General features: G+C 38.8%; 1 protein-coding gene across 1 annotated transcript in view; it reads right to left on the reverse strand.

Annotated features, from left to right (window-relative positions):
• The window catches only part of LOC136876467 (uncharacterized), a 484,774-nt gene that overhangs the window by 54,410 nt on the left and 402,504 nt on the right, over positions 1–27,860 (reverse strand). Inside the window, exons 19-21 of the mRNA XM_068228446.1 lie at positions 10,304–10,484; positions 7,448–7,759; positions 6,464–6,708 (exon numbers count right to left, since the gene is read on the reverse strand). Coding sequence (XP_068084547.1) covers positions 6,464–6,708; positions 7,448–7,759; positions 10,304–10,484 — 738 coding nt within the window. The remainder of the gene's footprint in view (positions 1–6,463; positions 6,709–7,447; positions 7,760–10,303; positions 10,485–27,860) is intronic.

Genomic DNA, 27,860 nt, shown 5'->3' on the forward strand with positions numbered 1-27,860 from the left:
GAGGTGCAAAAAACACCAAATAACAAATATGAAAACGTGCATGGGGGCCAATAAAAATATCAAAGTAATCTTGTAGTTCACACTCTTTCTAAAACAAATGTTACTAGAAGCCTTTTATTTCAGACCAGTGGATCTATAAAACATTATTTTTTGGCCACACTGTTAGACAATGAATTGCAGGTTACACTGGACGATGTGCAACTGCCAAGAATTACTTTGGCCACACATTTTCTAATTTACCTGAGCGTAAATACTAAGTATGAAGAGGGGAGCTCTTTTAACCTACTTGCTTTACTTTCAATATGTCATACATAGCATGATATGCCTCAACAAGGATCCTGAAAACTAGCATGTATCAGCAACAACATAAACTAAGAATGAACATAGTAACTGTTAAACAAGCTCCAGAACCTCAATATACTGAACGCAATGTTCCCCATAAAATTGCGGCCCAACAATGCACCTTGATTCTATCTATACTGTAACAGTAAATGTGGTACTTCGGCGAGCACGAGAAACGTAGGGCGTGTACCAATTTGTTGAAGTGCATACAGAGGGAGAGGGTGTGTTTAGAAGAAAATCTTTCAATTTTTTTCTGAATTTATTAATAAGTTCAAAACCATGTCACCTCTGTACAGCAGATATAGTAGAAGTATTCCCCGTCCTAGGGCTGGCGACGTCCTTGGATTCCGGCAGCTCCTCTCCCTTCCATACCAGTGTGGACCACCATTTGTCCCTCGATGGAAGTCCTAGAAGATCCATTCGACGACTAGAAGATCCATACGGTGCTGATGAAGGGCGTTGAGACAGACCACGTAAATGCGAACATAAATGAACACCGTTACGCCTTGGGGCGACTTAATGCAAAAAGCTGCTTCTGCACAGATGAGAGAAAGGTTTATCACTGGTTTAAACAAGGTTCATGACACGTGAGAATGTATGTTTGAAGGTCTATCACACGGTAGAAATCTATCCCGTGTTAAATCCTCAATCATTTGAAATGAAAAAGAAGGTCATCAAACTTGAATGAGTATATAAGTTTAACATTCATAAAATGTAAGTCTACTCGAAACTTATTGTCGAATTTCAAAATAGTCACTTAAAGTTTGTGGCACTTGGCATAATGTGAAGTTATGCCACACGACTTAGTTGTTAGTTTGAAGCACCATTCAATGTAATCAATTGCACTGAAAAAAAAGTAAGGATGTTTCACTCGTGAATTCAGACTTGTTCACGCATTGGTTATGACATAAAAAAAAATAAAACGAAATTAATCATGCATCAATAGTCCTCGGTTCGACTGTTCATAGAATCGAAACACACAGCTGAATGTTCGTAGAATTGAAATGTACAGTTCTTAGTAGAATTGAAATGCACAGTTCACACACGCAGTCTACAGTTCATTACCTACAAATATTTACACAGTTCATGAAATGGTAAATTGGTGACGTAGTCATGCTTGCAATTCGAGTAATTCTGAATTAAAGCACAGTCTCGTTAACTTGAAGTATTCAGTACTTTGTAAGGAGCAAACTGTTCCAAATCCTGTCCACAACATTAAACTTTAAATTACGAGTACTTGAAAAATATTCACAAGTCTTAGACACTCGTGTAGAATAAACAGTCACTTGCTGATGTTCAGATGAAGCACAATTTATATCACGCCCCGTTGGAGCAGAAGTTTATCACTCACAGTTGAAAGAAACTCGTACAAGTTCATACTCGTCGCGATTGAGTTAAAGTCCACGGACTCGAAGTATGACGGCTGCTTCACGCTATATCGCGGTCCTCGCTAACTGACTGCACGAATTCTACTGCCATGTGTGCACATACACACGCTGGTCACACACTGCTCTGCTAGGCGAAACAGTACTGTATTTATATCCGATCTGTGCCTTCACATCTTGTTCCATAACTTCGTTGTCTCATGTTGGATTTATGTGAAACTTTGCAGGAATGTAGATAAAGGATCTGGCTGCACGATGATATGGTTAAATTTGTCTAATTATTATTATGGGGAAAGTTATTATCCATAGAAGCTCGAGGAACATTCCACACCAGTCTAGGCTCTGTGTGTTGCGGTGTGGCAGGCGTGTGACGTCACTCGGTCTACGTCACACGCACACAGCTGTTGCTCGCTGGTTAGTCAGTCTTTCGCTGCCGGGCCAGAGCGTAACGCGTAAGTTTTTAAATTTCCATTACGGGGACTTAGTTTCGTACCGCCGTTACCGGTACAATACAACAGTTGTACATAATGCTGGCATACTGCATAGATATTTGAACTTGACATCAAAACTTCAGTGACCCTTTATTCTCTAGGAACTATACCCTATTTTTAACCTCAGCTATACAATTTTTGGAATATGTAGCATTCATGGGACTCCAGCATGCCAAAGCCCTTCATTGTAACATATGTATATATCTTGTTTGACGTAATGTTGGCAACAGCATAGACATTTGAATGGGACTCCAAAAAGTCAAAACCCTACAATTGTACCATTTGTATACATCTTAACATTAGTACTATATTAGAATAAGGCATTCTTGTTTAATTAGTTACTAGTAATGTTTTTATTATGTACAATCGCTATTAAGCAGGTTCACCAACAGCTTATGATGACCTATTTACAGGTCGAAACTGGTACTGTTTTAACGTAAATAATACTAAACATTTGTAAAGTAAAGTATTGATTAGGTGGAAAACTCACCCTTCATACTTGTGTGCTTAAATTATCAATACGGACAATGAAGCTGATAGATTATAGTAACACTGAGCAACAATAACATTACATTGACCATTGTTTGTTGTGATGTTCTTTATCTCTTATGCTGCCACTCAACTCCGATAGATGGGATTACTGCTGCATACCGAGTATAACAGCCTGACTGAATATTGGCAGGAAATAGCTGGGGAGTTACAAAACTTTCTTCCTTAGCATTTCATTCCTCTGGTTCATACATTTTCTGATACTGCTGATACGTAACACACTGGTTCATCATAGTATTCCAGCTATTCGATCCCTACTCTGATGTGCTGTTTTGAATAAGCAGTGTGCACACTAAAGGCAGAGGCTCACTTAATAGTAGTAGTATGACCTGGTCTAGAATTACAATTTAAGTCTATTCCAAATTATAGCACCACAATTCACTAAATAACTCAAAATTCAACCCTGAAAAGAGCTTTTTTGTAAGAAAAGTTTCTTCCTCTTCATTTTTATTAAATTCTACATGCATTTTATTCCAAATTAAGAGTGAAGAGGGGGTTTCCGTTCTGGCTTGGAGGATAAATGTGCCTCCAAGTCAGATAGATTTTCCACCACCAGTGCAGTGAATTGAGATTTTCTGACTCATCGAGTACTCCTAGGAAATCAGATTAGTAAAAGGGCATAGTTTTTGCCCTGGGACTCTCCACTTTTCACCTCCCCCCGCCAAAAATAGACAGAGTGTTAATGGATCACGGCTGTCTGTAGCTTGGTAATTCTAGCTCTTGAACTTTGGACTGTTTGATCGGCAGAGTAGTACTGTTAGTTAAAAATGAGAAAATGTGTGGATTTTCATTTGATCGAGTATTTCATATGAAAGCATTGCTTTGAATCGCACCATTCCTACTGACGTCATTGTAATTACCTATGTTCATTTCTCTTTCTGAGGATGTAAAAAGGCAGGTGGAGAGTGTGTGTGTCTGCCATTATAATGAAAACTCCCCAACCTGATTGTGACTGATGGTAGGCAAGCGGGCCTACCATTACAATGAAAATTCCCTAACCCAGTCTTCATATGAGAAAAGACGTTTGGTGAATTCCCTGTTGCGTTTCTAGGGTAACGTTATGAGCTATGCAATTTAATACAGTCTTGCTCACAACATGTACACCACCTAACCTAGAATTCTGTATACAATGTAGAATTCTAGCAAAGCACGGGTACATCAGCTAGTATGAAGATAAAATTGGAATTCAAGAGGATAATTGGTGCAAATATTCATTTATAGGAAGAGGAGTTAGGGATTGGAATAGCTTACCAAGGGAGATATTCAATAAATTTCAAATTTCTTTGAAATCATTGAAGAAAAGGCTAGGAAAACTACAGATAGGAAATCTGCCACCTGGGTAACTGCCCTAAATGCAGATCAAGATTGATTGATTGATTGATTGATTGATTGATTGATTGATTGAGCAGATGAAGAGATGGAGAGAGTATTTTACAGAAGTCCTGAACCAGATTACAGAACAAAGTGAGGAACCAGAGCAGGAGTCTGATGAGATACCAGAAGACCAAAGGATCAGCAGTGAGCCACCAACAAAGCAAGAAATAGTAAAAACCATCAAACATCTAAAGAATGGCATAGCTCCAGGACTGGATAATGTCATACCTGAAGCTGTCAAAACAAATCCAGAAGCATCTGCAGATTTACTGCTTCCACCGATTTCTGCTATCTGGGAAAACAAGATTTTCCCAGAAGAATGTAACAACGGGCTGCTTATCAAACTTCCGAAGAGAGGGGACCTGTTGGTCTGCGAAAACTGCCATGGTATCACACTGCTCTCTGTACCCAGCAAAGGTTTGCCATGATTCGTTCTCAACAGGATCAAAGTGTATGTGGATAGTAAGCTGAGAAAAGAGCAGGCAGACCAATCAGCAGAATGCCAGTCATCTTTGTATTTGATCTTTATTGACTTTGAGAAGGCCTTCGACAGCACTTTTAGGGCTAAGATCTGGAGAGCAATGAAGATCTTCGGCATTCCCTAGAAGATCTTCAGTCTGATTAAGTGCACGTATGATAAGTATACATGCCAAACAGAACATAAAGGACGTTTGACGGAAGTTAAGACTGGTGTGAAACTGTTCCTTATGACTCATGATGTTGTCATGAGAAGCACAATGAATCGACGATTGGGAATCCAGTGGAATCTTACTCAATGACTGGAAGATTTGGACTTTGTCGTTGACCTATGCTTACTTGCTCATAGCTGTAAAGATGTGGAAATTAAGCTTAAAGACCTGAAATCTGAGGCACAGGAAGTTGGACTTCAGATTAACATTAAGAAGACGAAGGAAATGCGATTGAGAAATTGCAATTGGATGGGAATGTTATAGAGAGAGTGAGTAGCTTTTGCTACCTAGGAAGCACTGTAGCGCTGAATGGAGGGGCAGATGAAGATGTGACCAGCCGTTTGAACAAAGCTAAGGTTGCACTCGTAACACTCCGTCCCATATGGAGGTCTAAATAACTGAGTATGAGAACAAAACTGTGGATCTTCAGTAGCAATATTAAGTGTGTGCTGCTTTATGGGTGTGAAACCTGGTAAGTGATCGAATCTTTGACATGGGAGATTCAGACATTTGTAAACAAGTGTCTTAGAAACATCTTAGACTAGAAGTGGAGTCAAATGAGGAACTGTGGAAGAGAACGCACCAATTACCAACTGAACAGCAGATTAAGAAAAGAAACTGGCAGTGGATAGACCTGATGACAGCATAGCAAAACAAGCTCTCAAGTGGAATCCCCGGGGGCAGAGGAGGAGAGGAAGACCTAAGATGACATGGAGAAGATCAGTAGAGATAGAGAGTGAGCAGCTTGGATATAAATGGGGAAAGCTGAAACACATGGCACATCACAGAACCAGATGGCGAAACCTTGTCTCGGCCCTATGCTCCTCAACAGGTGTTTAAGGAATTAAGTCAAGTCAAGTGCCGAAGCTAGTTCATCCTTTGCCTTTGGATCTTCTTTAGCATATCTCTTTCTTTTCCCACTCTTCTTACTACCTCCTCATTTCTCACACTATCTTTCCATCTCACTTGCTTCATCATTCTCCAAATACACATTTCAAATGCTTTAATCCTTTTTCATCATCTTTCCTAATTGTCCATGCTTCTGCTCCATACATTGGTACACTCCAAACATTGCACTTTGCCAGTTTGTTCTTTAGATCTCTATTCACTGGTCCACACATCAGCCTTTGTTTCTGGCAAAATGCTTCCTTTGCTCTAGCAATTCTAGTTTTTCTCTCTTTTGAGCAGTACATATCTTTGGTAATGTGACTTTGTAGGCGTTTAAAACTGTCCGTTTTGTCAATTTCCTCATCTTCCAATATAATAGTACTCTTTTCTTTTTCTACAATCATACTTTTCCCCTTTTTTAAAATTTTCATTCCATATTTTTCACAGGTATTGTGAAGGTCTTTTAACTTCCATGTAACTTACTTTTCAGTTTATGTAAGAATGACCATGTCATCCACATCAGGGAAAGCATCAATCTAAATATTAAATAAATTAGCTTAGGTGAACTTAGTTTGATTTCTTGATAGCATTCTGAAAATATACATAGAACCTGGAGTATTCTCAAGAAATTTTGAAATGTTACTAAAAAATTAGCTATTACACCAACATCACATCACTTTAAAATAAATTAAAAAAAACACTTTATATATATTTAGTAATATTTCCATTTAAATTAAGAACTTACCGATACCACATATTTCTCGTCAGGAATTAGCCCATTTATGGTGTGACAGTACATGTCCGGCCAGGCAGTACAAGGTACTGGATCAATTATCTTACTGACCTCCTCACTGGGAGATTTATTTTTAAGCTTGTAAGTTACTTTGAATGACTTGATAGGGCCATAAGACTTTAAAGGCAGAGCCCAGCGAATGCCAATTAGACGTTGCGCTCTTTTGTAGACTGTCAGGTTTTGGACTGGTTCAGGAACTGCAACAAAATCATTAAGTATTAAAGTAATTCAGAAAATATTTTCTGTTCAACTTAGGAGGGAAACTGAAATGGAATCTTTTATAATCTAATGCCATTATCTTCCTATTTTCACCACAAGTACCATCAACTAGGGTACAATCCCCTTTTGTAAGGAGATACACATGCTAAAGTTACTAGACTGATATTTGATTCTTTGGAATGATTCCTTGTTTATTTATGGCTTTTAGAACTTCTATTGCTCAGTGGTAGAGTATCAGCCTCTGAATCCCAATATCTCGGGCTCAAACCTGGCAGAGGTAGTTGGATTTTTAAAGTGTAGGAAAAAGTCCATTTGCTACTACTTGTTATACAATTTTGGCTTCTGGTGTCTCTGATGACACATTTGGGGTTTACACAACAAAATTAATTAAAATTCAATAGATACTTCATGAATGCGAAGCCTTAGCCAGCTAACAATCTTTGGTGTCACTTTACTGATTTAAGTGATCTTTCTACCATTCCCCTTAGTAGACTTAGGCCTGCAGTAAAATTTTGGAATGGAAAATAGACTTCAAAAAAAGATGATGTCTCCTTGTCGGAAACACTGAGATGGATACAGTCACTCCAAGTCACTGGAAATAACTTCCATGTTTGTTATTAAAATGCACACATAGTAATCTTTGTTGGTAGTGTGGCATATATTCTGGTACAATAGTTGATTGTAACTTTGTTATAAACTGAATGTATAAAGACTTACCTGTGGCTCTGGTTGAGATAGGGATGACAAGCTTATGACTCTCATTCCATCCACCAGATGTCACTACATACACCCACACTTCATACTGCATGTGAGGTGTGAGGTCTGTGAAGTTTATACGAGTATTCTGTGTCATACCAGAATATAAGATATGCTCCTTGGATTCCGCCCTGCTTACTAGCTGATATCGATAGCCATAGAGGTAACCATTGAGCCATAAGCAGTCAGCTGGAGCCTCCCACTGCACAGCAATACATGTATTAGAGCGATGTATGATAGGTGTAGAACTGTTACCTGGTGCTACACTTGCACCTGAAATAACAAACAACAAATTTAATTTATATAGGAAATACTACATTTTGAAAAATCTTGTAATAATATACAAAAGGAATAAACATGTTTGGCAGACATATGGAAAGCAAGGCAGACCCCACATGAGATGGAGGGACTCTTGACATCTTGGATCATAAAGTTCTGGAGGACCTACTGCACAACAGAAATGAATGAAGGAAACTAATCTGCATCAGCGACCCTGCACCTCTGTGGGATTAATCATATATGAGGAGGAAGAGGAGAAGAAAGAGAAGACTGGATCCTAGAGGTACATGGGGATCTAAAAGAAATGGAAATACAAGAACCAGAAATATACAACAGAGTGATTGATAAATCAAAAATTCAGGCTTGTACAGATTTTTAGGACAGAACTAGGCTCAGAACAAAATCATCATGGACAGTAGAGCAACGAAGGTTACGAAGTATGAGAATGAAAGAATATTGGACAAGGAGAAAGAACCAGAAGAAACAAAGCTGATATGAATGAATGTGATCTTCAGATGGCCAAGATGAGAAGAAGAAGAAGAAGAAGAAGAAGAAGAAGAAGAAGAAGAAGAAGAAGAAGAAGAAGAAGAAGAAGAAGAAGAAGAAGAAGAAGAAGAACCCAAACCGAACACCTAGGCGAGTATGTGTTATTCGAACTGTTGTCTTATCTGCCTTCTGTGAACATGTTGCATAATAGTTACAGATTTCTCCCTTTCCCTCCTCCTCACCTTTTCACATCATATGGGGTCGGCTTTCATAATCTTGAGGTGCCATTCTGAGAGAACCAACTTTACGTCCCTGTGGACAATTGTCAGTCAGGTAGTTATAGGTCTGCCATGTTCTCTTTTTCTCCTTCCATGTAAAACTAAGTAAAATTTTAAAACTTCACTGTCTGATCAATTGTATCCAGACACGTAATTTAAACAGTCCTCTAGAGTCTGGTGACTAGCAACTTATAGATATACTGCCCGATAGTGGACATAACAGCTTGAACTCTGCAGGGGAGACTGTCTAACAGGTGTTGGAACATCTCAAGGGGGATGGCAAGCCATTTTTCCTGCAGTGCTGTAGAAAGTGTAGTTGGGGCTCTGGGCTGAGCAGTTAATTTCTGGAAGCTTACTGTCAAGAGACAGACTCTGTTTTGAGGCGGAGAGCATTATCGTGTTGAAATACACATTGATCATTTCCAAACTGGTTACCTACACCTCCACCAAATTACACTGTGGACACTGTGGAAGCTGACAAGCATCATTCATCCAGCATGCAGCACATCTTCTATCAGACTGCCACATCTCCAGTTGTCCACAGACCAGAAGGCATCATAAGCAAGAGCACCAGTTGTTGCTCATAGGACATAGCTATACCACTTCAGGGGCCCCTCCTGCATTTTGTCCTCAAAGGGAACAACATCAGTCCTTTGTTGGATCATGTCATGATTATGTTATCAAAATCCAAGAAATCAAAGTCAAATGTGCATCTCCTTGGTATACAGAGGATGTTCAGCACTTCTAGTGACTGCCCAACACTCAGCCCTGCCAAACATCACCCGACAGACTAAGGTGACAGACCTCTGCTAATCTGTAGATGGGATTGTACATACTGGAAACCACTAGTTTTCACTATGCCTTTGGCTGTTGACTTTGATGGTAAATCTGCTTGGGTTATTTTCTTCATGACACTTAGGTGCAGGCTGAATTTGCTTAGAGGGTTACTCAATCTTTCAATACAGCCATGCAGTTCCTGTTTGATGGTGGCTGCAAGTAGAAACGCAGATCTCCTAAGTCAAGAGAACAGAACACTGACAATTTTTTTTTTTTTTTTTTGCTAGGGGCTTTACGTCGCACCGACACAGATAGGTCTTATGGCGACGATGGGATAGGAAAGGCCTAGGAGTTGGAAGGAAGCGGCCGTGGCCTTAATTAAGGTACAGCCCCAGCATTTGCCTGGTGTGAAAATGGGAAACCACGGAAAACCATTTTCAGGGCTGCCGATAGTGGGATTCGAACCTACTATCTCCCGGATGCAAGCTCACAGCCGCGCGCCTCTACGCGCACGGCCAACTCGCCCGGTCACTGACAATTTAGCAGGTAAGTTAAACATTAGGAAAGGTGCCACTCATAGGGTCAGTTGTGCTGCAATAGCACTCTCTAACTCTGTGAGTAAAGCAGTGACAGATCTTATCTCTCTACTACCAGTATGCTTCATAATAGAGCTGCCATCAGTTTTTGTGGTTTCTCTATAACCCAAAGAGGGGCCGATGATTTTCGATGTTAGGCCCCTTTAAACAACAAGCATCATCATCAAGTATAACCCAAAGAGATTCGGTGAAGCTATTTGAGGATTTATCTATCTCTGGACTGATGACTCAACAGATAGACAGACAGACAGACAGGCAGAGAGACAGCCTTAAGATTTCAAGGTTTGAAGGTTGATGCCAACACAATCGTTCCTGCCCTGTGTGACAGAGACACTAAATAAAAAGTGTGACTTTACGCCTAGAGACTTACATAATGAATTGCTGTATCACCATCATCTTACCTGTATGCTGAGTTGCTGTCACTATTGATTTGGATGGCCCTAAATATGCTGTTTCTGCTGACACATTAATCATGTACTGTGCATGAGGATGAAGTCCTGAAAGTGTCACAACTGTAGCTGATATGTTGAGTTCACCTCTTGAATGTTGACAAGAAAGAGAACATGCTAGCAGCTGAAGACACTGCAATGAGATAAAAATAAAGCAATATTAATTTGAGATCATTTCAATACTCTTTACTATTTTCAACAATAATTCAATTTTACAAATGCACGGTAGGTAATTACAAGAGTTGTAAATAAAATAATGACAACATTGTCAAGATGATGTTACAACACCACATATTCACTAGGAGACAGAGAAGAAGATGAAATGGAGTTTGTGTTGTTGCAAAGAATGCCTGAAATAGTTTGTGTAGTGAATGTTGTCGTCAGCAAGAGTAGCTGAAGTGGGCAAAGTGCTCTACATAGCCCGAACACATATTTACAAAGGTAGAACAGCAGTCGTGGATCAAACTACAGGTGGCCCATAACAGAAATGCCTGAAAATGTCATCAAGGCTTATAATGAAGCCTGTGGCAATCATATGGATTGTTGCATGATATTACTGATCTCTTAATTTTCTTCAAAGTTACCACATGTTTGGTTTCTCATTGGTATTCAAATCTAGACATTTTAGATTATCCTTGATTTCATCCTCAAAATTCATAGACTGAACAATAAGTGGGTCAACAACGGACTTCAACTGATTGAAGTTATTTATGTACTGGAGGAATGCTTCTCAGGATGTTCAAATAATTTCTAAGCCATAGACCTTCCTGGCACTGTAATCCATGGAACCAGGACTATCCAGCAGTAAACCAATTATTTCTCTAACAACATTCTTAATTAATTAGTCAATATCATCTAAGAAATCTTGGAAAAGTTGTGATAAAGAGGCACATTGCAATGAATAACTCAAGGTGGCCAAATTTACTGATTTATTTTGTTTCTTTTGTGATCAAGATTAAGAAACTCTGAGCTCACGAGTTTTTTATAATGCTGTTTAACTTACTTATAATATCTTTTTTGCCAAGGACGATTTTATCGTAGATCATTGTTGAGATGATGTTACAACACTAAACATTCACTAGCAGATAGTGAAGGGCATCCAACTGGAGCTTGTGTTGTTGCGTATAATGCCTGAAACAGTTGGTGTAGCGAATGGTGATGTCTGTGAGAGCAGTTGAAGTGGACAACATGTTCTACATAGACCTAACATGCCTTTACAAATGTAGACTGGCAGTCATGGATCAAAATACAGGTGATCCATGGCAGAAATGCCCGAGAATGTCATTAAGGTTTGTATGAAGCTTGTGGCAATGATGCATTACCATATTGGGCTGTTGCACAATTTGAATGTAACCACCAGGTATTTAATTCTTTATTGTCTATGGAAGTGATTTAGATCCTGCCTATGGTTTTAATAATAACAGATTTCAGATTCCCATTTTTAATCATTATGGAATTTCATTTAGCAGCATTCAATAAAAGACCAACTTGTTTTAAAGGATGGTTGGCAGTATCAATCATTGAAAATGCTGAATACTCATTTTTTTAGCAATTAAAACAATGTCATCAGCAAAAACTAATGCTGCTAGGCTACAAGTTGGTAAACAAACTCAGAGGCATATTCTCTCTCGTTTGATTTCTTCAATAGGAAGTCAGTTGCCAAGCTAAAGAGAAGAGGCAAAAGAGGTGAACCAAGAACTACATCTTTACAAACAGGTTTTCCTTGGTGTGAGTGGTCTCATCTATTTCAATATTTAAATGGTTATGTTTCAAGAGAGAAATTATTACAGAAATATAGTTGAGTAATTTTGTGAGTATTGGCTTCACTTTTTTTAGCATGATGGTTCTCTCCATGGCTGACATGTCCTAGTGATGAGGTATATAATACTGTAAATGTATGGCCAAGATCATTAAGGCATGAAGTATATATGGTTTGACACTGTGGTTAGCCAGTTCCGACTCCCATTGGTCGAAAAAATGTTACTATCAGAATGTTGGCCAGCACGGTAGGAGAGGTGGTGATATACAATTTCTAATCACTGGATTGCGTGCCAAAAGCCTGGATTAATTTCCAAACCTCTTTGCAGTGTTCATGTCGAGTGTGGGCATATGACGCAGCTGACAGTGCTTTGTTCCTTGGATAGAAATGTAAAGACTTGAACAGACCCCTTGGTGCTATTCGACAGAAGTAGGCTTTGTGCTGGCACCATGTTTCACCCTCTGCCTTCCTGCTATCATATATATCGTCATTCATTTCATGTGATTAACTTCTCTGATGAGGCTGACATCAGGAAGGACATATGATCTTAAAAACTCCCAAGGAAGATTCATCTCACTTCATACCTAATCCTGTAGTGGAACAGGACAAGGGGTGGACATAAATAATGTACAATTTTGGACCAGGAAAATAAAGGGCTTAAGACAGGTCACAATCCTTCGGTTTTACATTTCTTATTTAAATTTAATTTTAATTATCATCTTGATTTAATAACTTCAAATTAGAAAAGCCTCTCACCTCAAATTTACTTTCAGTTTCATTTGATTTAATGATTTTTCTAAGACTGTACATTGTTTCTTTTTATACACGATTCAATTATACTGATGTATAAGTCATTGATTGAAAGAACTACGCAATGACGAGGTCTTTGAGCAAGGTGAAACATGTTTCAATAAATTAATTATTTAAAAATATTGATTGGCTCTAAGAATATTATCCTTTACTATAATAGGACATAATTAAAAATATATGTACCGTCTCAAAATTGTGACCAAAAAACAGCAAACAAATGTCCTATTAATAAAAGAATGACATGTTTCGTTCTATAAGAACATTCTCAAAAACTTTTGAAATCACTAATTTACATGTCTATGTTATATGTATAAGTAAGGAGTGTTTCCAACTTAAGGGGGCAAGGTCACATGCCCCTCCATCAAAGGTTAAATATGCCACTTGATTCAAATAGTTCCTCTTTTGAAAACTGACACCAGTTTTAATTTTTATTTCATGAATTATACAGCTTGGCAACTTAGTGATGAGCATACAGACTGGTGTGGACCTGCCGATGCATTCTTTTAACAATACCCCATACATTCAGCTGAGGGAGGAGACACGGGAATTACGACAAATTCCTTTGTTCTTGGGTACATATAACTCTTATGGTTTTTCACTGTAACACTGACCGGCTTCATGGCTAAATGGTTAGCATGCTGGCCATTGGTCACTGGGGTCCCGGGTTTGATTCCCAGCAGGGTTGGAAATGTAACCATAATTGGTTAATTTCCCTAGCACAGGGACTTGGGTGTATGTGTCATCTTCATTTCATCCTCATCACAATGCGAAGGTTGCCAATGGGCGTCAAATCAAAAGACCTGTTCCAGACCTCTCCAGAGACCACATGCCATTATTATTATTATTATTATTATTATTACTGTAACACTATCATAATTTTATTGATATAGTCACCTGATAGTGAGTGGTTTTCTCACTGTAGCACTATGATAGTTCTTTTTGTATAGGTACTTCTGCAGCTGCTAGACAGTGATTGTTTTTAAATTTATCCACTCTTTCCCTCTTATGAATGGTTTTACTCCTTTGATTTTGGGTCTAAAAGGAAAAGAAATGAACATCTAAGCTGTGTTTGATTGAGAAATTCTCTCAACACTGCAGCAAATACCTGGAGAGAGGTTTCCAAACAACTCTCAAATTATATCCTAAACCAGAAGCTACAAAATTGCTAACAGAATTCTACAGTCTTGAACATCATCCTAGTGTCTCCAGTTCATGACATGCTTCAGTTTTTCAATTACATTCATATCTCACAAATGTAACTGTCTCTTACCTTTGCCATTCTCCTCATCTGATGTTCACTTTCTGTAACCAGCCTGTTGTGAATCATCCATTTCCTATGGATTTCCGATATTTGCACCACAGGAAAATACCTCTATGCTTCTCATCATCTATGCACCGTCTACACCGGGCGGGAAACTAATGCACAGCATGTACATGTGTGCACAGAAATGGTGTCCCGACATAAACAATCAATGCTGCCCCACTCCAGTACTAAAAAGGAGGGGAGGGAGTGAAGGGGTAGTATTGAAGGCCATTCCAGTACAAAACAGGAGGGAAGGGAGTGAAGGGATAGTGTCAAAGGCACAGTGACCCACCTCCTTGCTTAACAAAATTGCTGCAGGTAGACAGTCTGCTACAAGACTTTGTTGTGATTGAAATGGGCACAGTGGTGTATGTATTGAAGTACAGTATTAGCTAACCTACTCTGATAATTGCAGTATCAAGAGGTACAAGTTTATTTTATAGGCTACTTGTATATAATACTACTTTACATAAAATATTTTTTCCTTGATTTTTTCTTGCAAATTCTTGAACAGTTTCATCAAAGTTGGTTATCAAAGTTAAATCATTTAACTTTCCATTAAGAAGTGTTGCCCTCTTAGAATTTTTACTCTGCTTAAAACTGAAAAATCCCTTTCTTCAGTACAGTTGGTTATTGGTAAGGTCAAAAACATCCTAATTCTAGTGTATTTTTAAAAATACATTGAGTGCGCTGGTAACATCAGCGTAACGACACAGAGATGTATACTCTCTGGAGAGAACAGCTGCTCTTCTCATTGGGACTTTCACTGTAATGAATAGATACGCCATGCTGTGCAACAAATGCATATCCAAATAAAATAATGTTAAGTACTGAATAAATATATTTAGTAGAGTGTTCAGAACAAAACAGTTGGTGACGAGGATGGGATCCGAACCCACGAGTGCAGAGCACATTGGATTAGCAACACAATTGTGGAGGTACTTGTTGGTGTATCTCGTAAAATTTGCACTTCTACCAATTTCGATTTGGCGTCCACACAAATCAGAAAGTTGCAGTTTTCAAAAGGTCCTGTGTAATCAATATGCACTCTTTCCCAGTTCTCTTTTGGTTCGTCCCATGGATGCACTGGTGATTTCGGTGGATTTGCTCTTGTAAATGCACATGTTTGACATCCTTTTACTAGGCGTTCAATGTCTCGATCAATTCCAGGCCAATAGACGTAGCGCTGGGCCAGCTGTTTCATCTTCATGATGCCCAAATGAGTTTCGTGAAGTTAATTTAAAACCTTATTTCTTAGTCTGGAAGGGATAACAACTCTATCTTATCTAAACAGCACACCCTCATTCAGAGTATACTCTGAAACCATCCGTTCATTCTGTAAATCAAAAACAAGTTTACTCAGTTCATGATCTTAATGTGTTTCATCCTGGATGGTGCAAAATGTGATTCGTTTGCTTGAAATTTGAAAGGGTGTGTAATTCATTGCTTTGAGAAACGGCTGCATTATCTGAGACAATGCTTGCTGGAAATCCATGAAAAGCAAATATAAGGTTAAATTGACAAATTGTTTTGCTTAGTGTAAGAATACACTTAGGCAAGTTTTGAAATCCCTCGAGTTCAACATACATTTGAAAGTGTACACACTCATTTACAAAATCTTGACTGATGTTTTCAGGGTACAGCGAACTAAGTTCCAAAGCAGTGTTCTTCACTTCTGATGATTCGGATGAGCAATTCAGTAGTAAAGGTAACACTTGAAATTTGGAAGCTAAGACTTCATAAGCTTCTTTCCTTCTTGCTAAGTTTCCTATACGTGTGTCCATTATTTCAAGGAACACAATATTTTTGATATTTGTTCTTTCATCTAGGTCTCCTTCAATCCCACGTATTTCACCTGCAAATATTTTCCATTTTCAAAGCAGTTTGCTCATATATGTCAAACTCATCCTTTTTCGCTTTGATGAATTCTTCCAGGGTTTTCAATTGTTTTACTCCTCCCTCAAGATTACGATGTTCACACTGCAAGATTTTAGAACACTTGTCAACTTTTTCCAAAATGTCGTTCCACACAACTAACAGAAAAGTGGTCTTGAAATTCTGAAATTTAGTTTCAAGGTTTTGTGCTTCAACTCTACAAGCACGTTTTACACTGGAGTCTTCAGATAGCTGCCTCAACGATTGTCGTATTTCTTCACAACATTTTACTAAATCTCTGACAGCGTCTGCTCTTGTAGACCATCTGGTTTCTGATAAAGATTTTACTACTGGCGTACCGTTTCTTGCCAAGAATTGCTTCAAAATATTCTACCTGTACATTGACACAGAAAAGTAATTATACAACTCCTGGACGAAGCCACAGAAAACAACTGTGGCAGTGCAGCATTCTGTGGCAGCCAAACCAACAAGATTTGATGAATGTGCTGCACACGGTATGTATTCAACAAAGGGACTTCGCTGCTTTATTCGGGAGTGAAGACCTGAGTAAGCTCCTGACATATTGGAAGCATTATCATAACTTTGGCCCCTACAATTCTTGATGTAAATTTCGAAACTCTCAAGACAGTCAACTACAGCTTTTTCTAGTCCATCAGATGTATGTGATATTCCAGGCAGAAGCTTAATGTGTCATTCTACAGGCTTTGGCTCTGTTTGAGGTACATATCGTAAAATAATAGCCAACTGGTGTGAGAGCAATCAGGCGTCAAATCTACAATGAGAGACTAGTATCTAGCTTCTTTTACTTCATCAACTACAGTTTTAAGCACACAGTTCCCCATAACTTCAATAAATTCATTACATATTTGAGAAGACAGATATGAGGTGTGCCCTTAACCTTTGTTACCATATTTCCCTATGTGCTGGGCAAGGAAAGGGTCATATTCACTGATTAACTCGAGGCATCCAAGATATAACCATTTGAAGTTGATCCAAAATTCTCAATGTCTCCTTGGAAAGGTAAACCCCTAACTGCCAAAAATCGTACAACAGAAACTATTCTTAAGAATATACTTCGCCAGTAGATTACCTCTTCTTCATACTGTGTAAACAGAATTTTATCAACGTGCATTAACTGTTTTTGTCTGGTGATGTACGTAAGAACATTACGCCTGTAGTTGTGAGAATGTTCATGATGTTTCAGTAGTTTGTAGCTGTGCTTACAGTCAATAAAACCAGTAGAAAATGTGTTTTTGCATTGTCTGGTTGAAATAAACAGCAATGAATACAGCATACTTTCCCACTTGACTGTGAATACAATAACCAATCTCTTAAAACAGCGTCCCCACTAGGAAGAGTACTCTTAAACATGTTTTGAGACAATGTTCTTTTACCATCATTGTAAGTTCGCAGAGATTTCGAAAAATCCACCATTATGTTTTGTTTTGGACATTCCAAGTAGCAGGATCATCTATAGAAAATGCATTAGGTAAGGTTACCTCAGGTTGTGATTGTGAAATAGTTCCAAACGGCTGCTGGACAACTTCAGGCCCATCGTTCAATTTAATACTAACACAGGGCTGATCAGTCTGTATATCTAGGCCTTGTAAGTCTTCTTGTGTAAAGTTAAATGGGACCGATGATGAAGTCGAAGGTTTTGTTAAGTCATCGTAGCATTCCGATTCTGAGGTTGGAGTTGAACGAGTCAAAGTAAAGAACTTCCCCATTTTTGGCAATTTATTAAGTAGTTCAAGTTCGTCACTCTGCTTTTTAGCAGCGCATTTTTTGTATTCAGCACCACTTAACTTTTTACTCATGGTTAAATACTGAAAAACATGTAAGAATTACACGAGATAATGAGTTGGCTAGGTGAGGTTATCAGGTTGATGGTCAGCAGATGCAAACAACAATACGCACACGAACCGTCATGAGCCAATGACAGACAGGGCAGTGGCTGTCTAGACTAACAGGGTTGCCAAGGCACCAATTACAATTACCCACCCAGCACCCGCACGAGTTAAGCAATACCTTTATTGTGTGCAGTTATTTAACTTCCTTGATAAAATTTAAATATATAGATTAAATTCAGGTTTTAAAGTTAGAATAGTCTAAAGTGTTTTATATAGGCTAATAAAATAATTGGAATAAAGTAAAAGTGATTTGAGTGTAATGAATTTAAGACGTAATTCATCAGGCCATAATTACTCGATCCGCCAGCCACCGCCCCTCAAAAACTGGCACCCTGGGCAAATGCCCAGTCCACCCATTTGTATATCGGGGCCTGCTGTTCACACTATCATATGCTTTTTGGAAGTCCACAAATAGACAGTGTGCATCTCTGCAAAATTCCCAACTCTTTGATAATACTTGCCTTATTATATGCAGTTTCTTAATGGTTGATTTTCCCTTTCTGAACCCCGCTTGCTGGAATCCAAGTACTTCCTCAACGTATGGGGTTATTAATCGTTTTAGTAGTAACATGCTCAAGATTTTATATGCTGTACATAGTAAGGTGATTCCTCTGTAATTGCTGCAACTCATTGGGTCTCCTTTCTTAAATATCGGGCAGGTGATAGACTGTTTCTATTCTGCCGGAATCCTTTCTTTCCTCCAAATTACACAGATCAGGTGGTGTATTCTGTCTTGTTATATATTTCTTCCCTCTTTCAACATCTCTGCAAGTACTCGATCTGTTCCTGGTGCCTTCCCTTTCTTCAGCATCTTTATGATTTCTCTTACTTCCTCCCTGCTAGGCAATTCATTCTCCCTTGTTTGTATTGTCGCTCTATTTTCTCTGTATTTTTCTTCTTCTTCCTTGTCTGCATCTTCTTCTATTCTTGTAGCATTATTGATGTTTTCCTTCACATTCAGGAGATTTCTGAAATAGTTTTTCCATTCCTCCATAGTTTTAGTCTCATCTGTTATCATTTGTCCTGCCTGATCTGTAAAAGTCTCTTGTATTACCTATTGTTTTGTCTTCTTCTGCTAGGGCATTTTTCAGTTTATATACCTACACTTTTCTGTTCAGAGGACTTTTCTTGCTTCTCTAGCTGCATCAATGTATTCCAACCTCATTCTTTCATCTTCTCATTTGTCAGCCATGACATTTTGGTCGCTCTTCTCTTCTTGATAGCATCTTTGCACCTATCGTTAAACTATCCTCTGCTCTTCCTCTTATTCTCCAATGGTTTCAGCATCTTTTCTGCAGCATGTTGCACTCCAGTCTGTTCTGGACTTTACTGTAGTTATATCATCATCATTTACTACCTTGGATATAAAATTATGATCAATTCTATAAACGTAAAATTAATATGCTAAATGAAACAAAATGGCATATGGCTTTTAGTGCTGGGAATGTACGAGGACATGTTCGGGTTGCCAGGTGCAGGTCTATACAGACAAGAAATGTGTTCCACCTATCAATACTTCAGGTATTATAAACGGATTTACATCAGTACCGGTTTCGGCCTTCCACGGCCATCATCAGCTGATATATTACAATATTGTAGACATTAGACATATGTCACAAAGATGTTATTATGATTAGATCATCTGGATGTCTAATGGGGTTAAAAATAAAATATATTGTAGTAATGTTTTGTCTATGTGGGGGTTAAAATAGTTTCTATGACCAATGTGGCAGTGAAGGCTACAGTAAACTAAAACTTATTGAGTGTACATTAGACATATTGAGCACATTAAACATATTAAAATACATAAAGCACAGTATAAAACACTTGATAAGTTTAAACACACTAAAATATAAGGTACATGTATGTTAAAACACTTGTTAAAATTTGAGAGTTCGTGTTGTGTGGAGTTCCTTCTTCAAGCTTCCTTATAGTTCTTGCACTTCTATGTCTATGTTAATTTAGTTGCATAAAGTGATCTTCGAGAATATTCTATTTGGCTGATATATGTCATGTTAATTTGTGGTGAAAACCCTTGTCGTAAACTTTTTTTGAAGTACTGTTGTGATTGAACCGTTGATATACTTCAGTAAGTTTTGTAACAGACTGCAAAGTCTTGAGTTTTAAAATTTTGATTAAAGGAGCTGTTGGTAGCGACACCTTTCTCATCTGTGCGTCTCACAATAGTACACTCGCAGTAGTACACAGCAAGCTTCCAAACACAACGCTACACGACCTCCACAACAACAACAACAACAGCAATATCTACAACACGTATGCAGACGAGAGAAATGTCGCTACCAACAGCTCCTTTAATCAAAATTTTAAAACTCAAGACTTTGCAGTCATTGGTTAATTTCACTGGCACAGGTACTGGGCAAACTCTCAAATTTTAACATACATGTACCTTATATTTTAGTTTGTTTAAACTTATCAAGTGTTTTATACTGTGCTTTATGTATTTTAATATGTTTAATGTGCTCAATATGTCTAATGTACACTCAATAAGTTTTAGTTTACTGTAGCCTTCACTGCCACATTGATCATAGAAACTATTTTAACCCCACATAGACAAAACATTACATAGACAAAACATACTACAATATATTTTATTTTTAACCCCATTAGACATCCGGATGATCTAATCATAATAACATCTTTGTGACATATGTCTAATGGCTACAATATTGTAATATACCAGCTGATGATGGCTGTGGAAAGCCGAAACCAGTACTGATGTAAATCCATTTATAATAAATAAAGTATTGATAGGTGGAACACATTTCTTGTCTGTATAGTGCATCCAATCAATACAGAAAATGAAACTTATAAATAATAATAATAAGGTGCAGGTCTTTCAATTTGACGCCAATAGGCGAACTGCGTGTTGTGATGAGGATGAAATGATGATGAAGACAACACACAAGCCCAGTACCTGTGCCAGCGAAATTAACCAATGGTGGTTAAAATTCCCGACCCTGCCGGGAATCAAACCCGGGACCCTGTGACCAAAGGCCAGCATGCTAACCATTTAGCCATGGAGCCGGACAATTTGCTAAAATAAGATGTTGATGTATCAAGTATTATAAATGTGTAATCATTACTTTATAAAAATACCTGAAAATAAAATTTACTTCTTGAACAATAAGAAAATAAATCTGAATTCTATTTTTATTTTATCCTAAAATATACAAAAAAAAATGCTCTTATTGCAACACCTCAACATAAATAATTATTATAAAATTCAACAAATCTTTACAGAAATGTCTTATCAAAAATACGAAGCTATCACATCTTTCTAGAAAATATATAAATAAATTAAACATACGATAAAATAATAAACATAATGCACTGTCCTTAGTTACATAATTTCAAGAAAAGAAAATAGGAAATTAACACAAAACTAATTGTGAAATGGAACATTAATAATCAGTCCATGCCCCGTTCCTGTTTATCGCTTGCTCTAGCCACTTGGAAATGGACTCTATTAGATGTTGGAAAAAGTCTGGTTAATTTCTCAGATTCATCCAAACTCGATGGCAGTGCATTAACAGAGCTGCTCTTGTCCTCTCCTGACCTGGGACCTATGTGTTTACCATTCTTGCCCAAACATGTTCTATTATAGACAAGATATAGGCTTTTGGGCTTATGCAGTGTTGAGGGCAAAGTCCAGGGAACCAGACAACGAGGATGAATACCAACGCGATGGATTGACATGGTGAGCGGCCCCCTACAGTGTTCTCTCAGAGTAACCACATTGAAAGCTTTAGATAGGGAAGAATGGCGGAGTATGGTTCATTGGCTAGAGGGCTGAATATTATGATTGTCACGACGCGTCAGTCATGAGGCAAAACGATAAAGAAGAAGAAGAAGAGTGTCAAGAAAACAAGGTGAAATTCTTTATGTTTCACAGAGAACTTTGCTCTGAATCTTCAGAAGAAAACCTTGAATGTTCACGAGGAAGACTTCTCAAAGAATGAGGTTTGAATTTAGACGTTATAATAGAAGTGGAAGTGGTACGTTTATTCGTCACCAGATGGCTCTCCGGATGTGGTGCAGTGCTAGCGTTCGAAGCAGAAGCTGACGGAACCATCAGAATCAGTCTGAGAGGGAGTCACATAACATAACAGGTGTACACACATATGAAAGTATGACACAGACACAAGGCTGGAATGAAACATCTGGTGATGAGGAATGTACGAATTTGGAAAACACCAAAACGAAATAACAATAGTGAAGGGACAGGGAAGGGAACTACCTACATAAATCTTTAATGGCAACCACATATTACTTAATTGATAGCCAGTGTCCTTTTGAAATTGTTAGGATTTCTATGTATTTTCACAGCTTCCCGTTTAATCCTGGACCTGTAGTGTCTAGTGTGCGTAAGAGATCGACATCTTGGAAAACAACATCATGACCCAACAATAGAGCGTGTTCAGCTATTGCTGACTTGTCTGGCTGGTTGAGACAAATAATTTGTTAATGTTCCTCGATATGAGTACCAATGGATCAGCATGTTTGGCCAATGTATACCTTGCTGCAAGTACAGGGAATTTCGTATACCTCAGTATGTAAAAGTGGGGACAATTTGTCCTTGACTTTACCCAGACTGTGAGCAGTTTTAGTGATGGTGACAAACACGGTTTTTATATTGTGTTTGTGGAGGACCTTGGCGATTCGATCGGTGGTGTTGTGAATATAAGGCAGGTAGGCAGTTCCCTTAACTTCTTCCTTCTGGGAGATTTGCTTGGTCGTTTCTCTCGGATGTAGGGCTCTATAAATCTGCACATCGCTGTAACCATTACCCTTGTACACAACTTTAAGTGTGTCCATCTTCACCTGCATATTTGATGGCTCACAAATTCGTCTCGCCCCCTTGGTGAGTGTAAAAGTTTCAAACAAATTTATTTAAAAACCACCACTCCAATACATTCTGTACTCCAATACGGCTATCATAATGAGACTCTTGGTGAGTGTCGTGAGAATGCCTTCTTTTTGTGCTAGATGACAGTGAGAATCTGCATGAAGATAGTGATTTGTGGGGATAGACTTAAGATAGATGGTATGTCCTAAGGAGCCATCTGGATTCTTTCTTACTAGAACATCCAAGAAAGGAAGGCATCCATCTGACTCCATCTCCATAGTGAATTTTATTGAAGGATGTTGCTGATTTAGGTGGTATAGAAATAATGATGTTTCTCAGGACCTTCTGTTCAGACCATAAATGTATCATCATCATACCTCCACCAAATCATAGGTTTGATGGGCGCTGAAGCAATAGCCTCCTCAAAATCCTCCATAATGAAATTAGCCACTACAGGTGAAAGTGGACTTCCCATAGTCACTCCGTCCATCTGTTCATAAAAATTCCCACCCCACAAGAAATAGCTGGAAGTCGTGCAGTGGTAAAATTGCTTAGTAATATCCTCAGGGAACAGATGTTCAATGAGAGACATGACCGGGTCAATTGGCACTTTAGTGAACAAGGACTCCACATCAAAACTCACCAAAAGTGTATTAGGTTGAAGGGTTATGGTTGATAACTTGTTGTTGAAATACTGAGAGTCCCTAACGATTCAGTACGTCCTGTGTATGACTGAAGCAATTTTCTTAGGTATTTAGCCAGAGCATACGTAGGAGAACTGATCGCACTAACAATAGGTCTGAGGGGCACATCATCTTTATGGATCTTAGGAAGTCCATATAATCTAGGTGGCACTGCATGCCCCGGTGACAGATATTTAGCCTCCTCTTTAGGAACACCTCAGTGGGAATTTGAGAGGGAGCAACAGTGAAATTAAGACCCCTAGCTAGAATGCCGTTTGGTTCTCGTCCAAGGATTTCTTGGAAAGATTGACGAAAGTTTTACCAGCATCCACGTTCGTGTGAGACACTGCCAGTTTCTGAGGCAGTTGGAGGAATTTAGATTCCTGTCTGAATGACACTTGGTTGAATTTGCATTCAGCCTGTATAGCAGTAATGCGATCAAAAGACAACCACAATTCCTGTGAGAGAGTGTTGCTTAACTGCAGGTGTAAATGAAACAACTCTCGGGAGACTGAGTCCTTTCCGTTATGAGTGTAATGCACTGTCTCGATCATAAAAGCCTTGCTAGCATGCTAATATATTCTCCTGGCCCTCGGAGTATTTAACGTGTGGTTCAGCTTCAACAGATGGGAATGATGTTATGGTCCCGGTATCTCAGCAGAAAGAATAAAGAAGAAAAAAGAATAGTTTTCTTTCTCCTTAATTTGCTGAATTTTGAAGCCTTCTGAAAAGTATCCTCCCCATAGAGGTTTTTAATGTTGCCATTGATGCTTTCATAGCCTGTACTTATAAACATGATATAGCCTTTTGGGCTTATGCAGTGTCAAGAAAACAAGGTGAAATTCTTTAAGTTTCACAGAGAACTTTGCTCTGCGTCATCAGAAGAAAATCTTGACTGTTCACGAGGAAGACTTCTCAAAGGCTGAGGTTTGAATTTAGACGTTATAATAGAAGTGGAAGTGGTATGTTCATTCGTCACCAGATGGCTCACCAGACATGGTACAGTGCTAGCGTTCGAAGCGGAAGTTGACAGAACCATCAGAATCAATCTGAGAGGGAGTCACATAACATAACATAACGTAACATAACATAACATAACATAACATAACATAACATAACATAACATAACATAACATAACATAACATAACATAACATAACATAACATAACATAACATAACATGTGTACACACATATGAAAGTACGACACTGACACAAGGCTGGAATGAAACATCTGGTGATGGGGAACGTATGCATTTGGAAAACACTGAAATGAAATAACAATAGTGAAGGGGCAGGGAAGGGAACTACCAACATAAATCCTTAATGGCTGACAACCACGTATTACTTAATTGATAGCCAGTGTCCTAAGATCCATAAAGATGATATTCTCCTCAGACCTATTGTTAGGGCAATCGGTTCTCCTATGTATTCTCTGGCTAAATACCTAATACAGACAGTGACTGTGTACAGCAAGAGGTTACTGCAGAAGAGGCAGACAGCGCAGATGAAGAAGAAACAGCTGTTCACTGGTTATGGCGAAAGGTAGATTTCTTCACGAGCACACAAAAGATCCCCTTTAAGGTATGCTGGGTACAAAAAAGGATTTATACCCTGCTGTTTTCTGATGACAAAGTGAGTGACCTAACTGTTTAAGAGACAAATAGGTATAAGACAGAATATATATTTGGTGCCCCCTTGAAACCAAGGTCACACACCAGGAAGTGGAAACCAGTGACAGGGGGACAATTTATCTTCTTGGTGCTTGTAATGTTGATGTGGATAATGCAAAAATCCACCCTGAAGCTACTTCACCAGGGATGGACTTTTAGAAACCCCTATATTCCCTCAAACAATGACAAGGGACAGGTTTGAACTCAACTTGCGATATTTACATTTTGTTGACAATTTTACAGTGCCTAAACAGCTTTTTAAAATTCAGCCTTTCCTGAAAAATTATACGTGCAAATTTTCATACTGCCAACATCCCCAATGAAAACATATCTGTGGACGAGTCGCTTACACCTTGGAAAGGCAGACTTGGAATTAAAAATTTTATTCCCCTAAAGGCTGCAAAAAATAATTGGAATCATAACTTTTGAGCACTGTGCATCCTCTTCGGGCTATCTGTGGTCATTTATTGTTTACAGTGGGACCGACACAGATATCACACCTTCACTTGAGATACCTGATGGTTTGAAGAGCTCAAAAATGCAAAAGGGGTATATGCTATGGATGGACAATTTGGTGGTGGTTGGTGATGCTTATCAATGAACTGAAACTTAAATCATATAACATCTTTCCTCTTTTGTGAGTATATGTCATTGAGACAATATTTTGCTGACATGATTTATCAATAAATTTAGGAATTTCATAGTCACAAAATCTTTTCATATTTTTTTTAACAACACCTTATCAATGTTTAGTGTAGGACCGTAAAAACTTCTTTGTATAAGAGGTAAGTATTTTGCACTCCAATTTAATAATCTTTCCCCTTAGTTAACCAAAAGGATGCAATACTGATAGGAGAAAAATATAATAGCCGTGATAACTGGCACTATTTTCCCAGCTTGATTGGTTATGGAGACACATCGAGAGAAATTACTACCGCTTCATATTGCCTTCCTCCATCTCAAGAAAGCTTTCAATCATATTCCGCAGCAGTTGAACTGGTATACACTTGAAACCATGGTGTGGCACAACAGCTTATCAGCCTCCGATGGTATGGCCAAGCTCTTTGTGCAGCACCTTGCATAATTGCCAACCTCACCTTCCAGCTGGCCACCCACCTGGATGACCAAAACAGTGTTGTCTAGATATGGTACACTGTGCCATCGGCACCTCAGACAGCTACCCCGTTAAAAGTCAGTGTCTGCCAGGGCTGAGCACTATCACCATAGCTCTTTATCATTGTTATGGGCACCATGACTCAGGACTTGCAACAGAGTGTTCCTCAGACTATCCCATATGCCAAAGGTGTCGCACTTGCAGACACCACCCAAGCAAAATTGCAATCCCAAGTGAAGAATGGAACTACTGTCTATCCCCATATGGTCTCTGTCTGAAGATAAGGAAGACAGAATAATTGGAAACTAATCGAACTGATAGCACCAACCAACTTAAGGGTAAGAGCTTAGCAAATATTGTTAGCTTATACCTTAGGTCTTGCCTTCAGAGTGACTGCAGAATTAGGAATCAAGTGCGAGTTAGGACAAATACAGTTTAAATGGGGTGAAGGGATGTTGCTGGCATACTTTGTGATAAAAGAATGCCTTTTCACCTAAAGTTGAAAATACAAGGTGTCCGGGTTAAAGGTACAATAATATAAAATGTAATAACTTAAGAAATAATGGAGATATTTATTGGCGGTTTGTTTCTACAACTAGGGTAACTCAAAATGCTTTTTGTGTTCAATTGCGGTGGCAGTGGTACCACATGCGCATGCATGTAACTGCATTGTTCACAAGAAGAGCGCCAGTAACCATGTGGACTCCACAGCAGAAGGTGTTCTGTGTGCTTTTGCTCGTGGAGATAAAATCCGTTACACTAATACAACGTAGATTTCGGCATGAGTATGGACTGTTACCAACTGATGATGTACCCACATACGAAACAATCATGAAATGGGACGGGCGCCTTTGAGAATCTGGGACCTTGCTGTCGATGTTGGGCCACCACGCCAACCATGTAGTTTCAGAGGGTACTGTTGATTTAATCTGCGAGTCCTTCAGGCGGAGCCCTCGTAAGTCAATTCAGCAAGCAAGTAAGTAAGCAGTTACAGTTACCTTGTTCAACAGTACATGATGTCGTCCATAAAAGGTTGCGCCTACGGGCATACAAACTGTAGCTTTGTCAGGAAATCAAACCTCAGGACACGCCACAACGGAACGCATTTGCAGAGACAATTCTGGCAAAAATTGATGGAAACAAGGCATTCCTTGATTTGGTCTGTTTCTTGGATGAGGCTCCATTCCATATTTCTGGCACGGTAAACAAGCACAACTGCCGTATATGGGGATCTGAACCCCCCACGTAGTGACAGAGTTGGAACGGGACTCTCCGAAAGTGAATGTGTGGTGTGGATTGTTGAAGGACAGGGTTATTGGCCCATTCTTTTTTGTGGAGCCTACAGTTAATGGAACACATTACATAGACATGTTGGAGCAGTACGTCGTGCCACAACTTCCTCGTGACGTGATCTTTCTGCAAGATGGTGCACCATGCCATTATGCGGAATTTGTGAGGGATTTCTTGAATCGTGAGTTCCCAGATTGCTGGATTGG

The sequence above is a fragment of the Anabrus simplex genome, chromosome 6 (assembly GCF_040414725.1).
Source record: "Anabrus simplex isolate iqAnaSimp1 chromosome 6, ASM4041472v1, whole genome shotgun sequence".
NCBI classification, from domain to species: domain Eukaryota; kingdom Metazoa; phylum Arthropoda; class Insecta; order Orthoptera; family Tettigoniidae; genus Anabrus; species Anabrus simplex.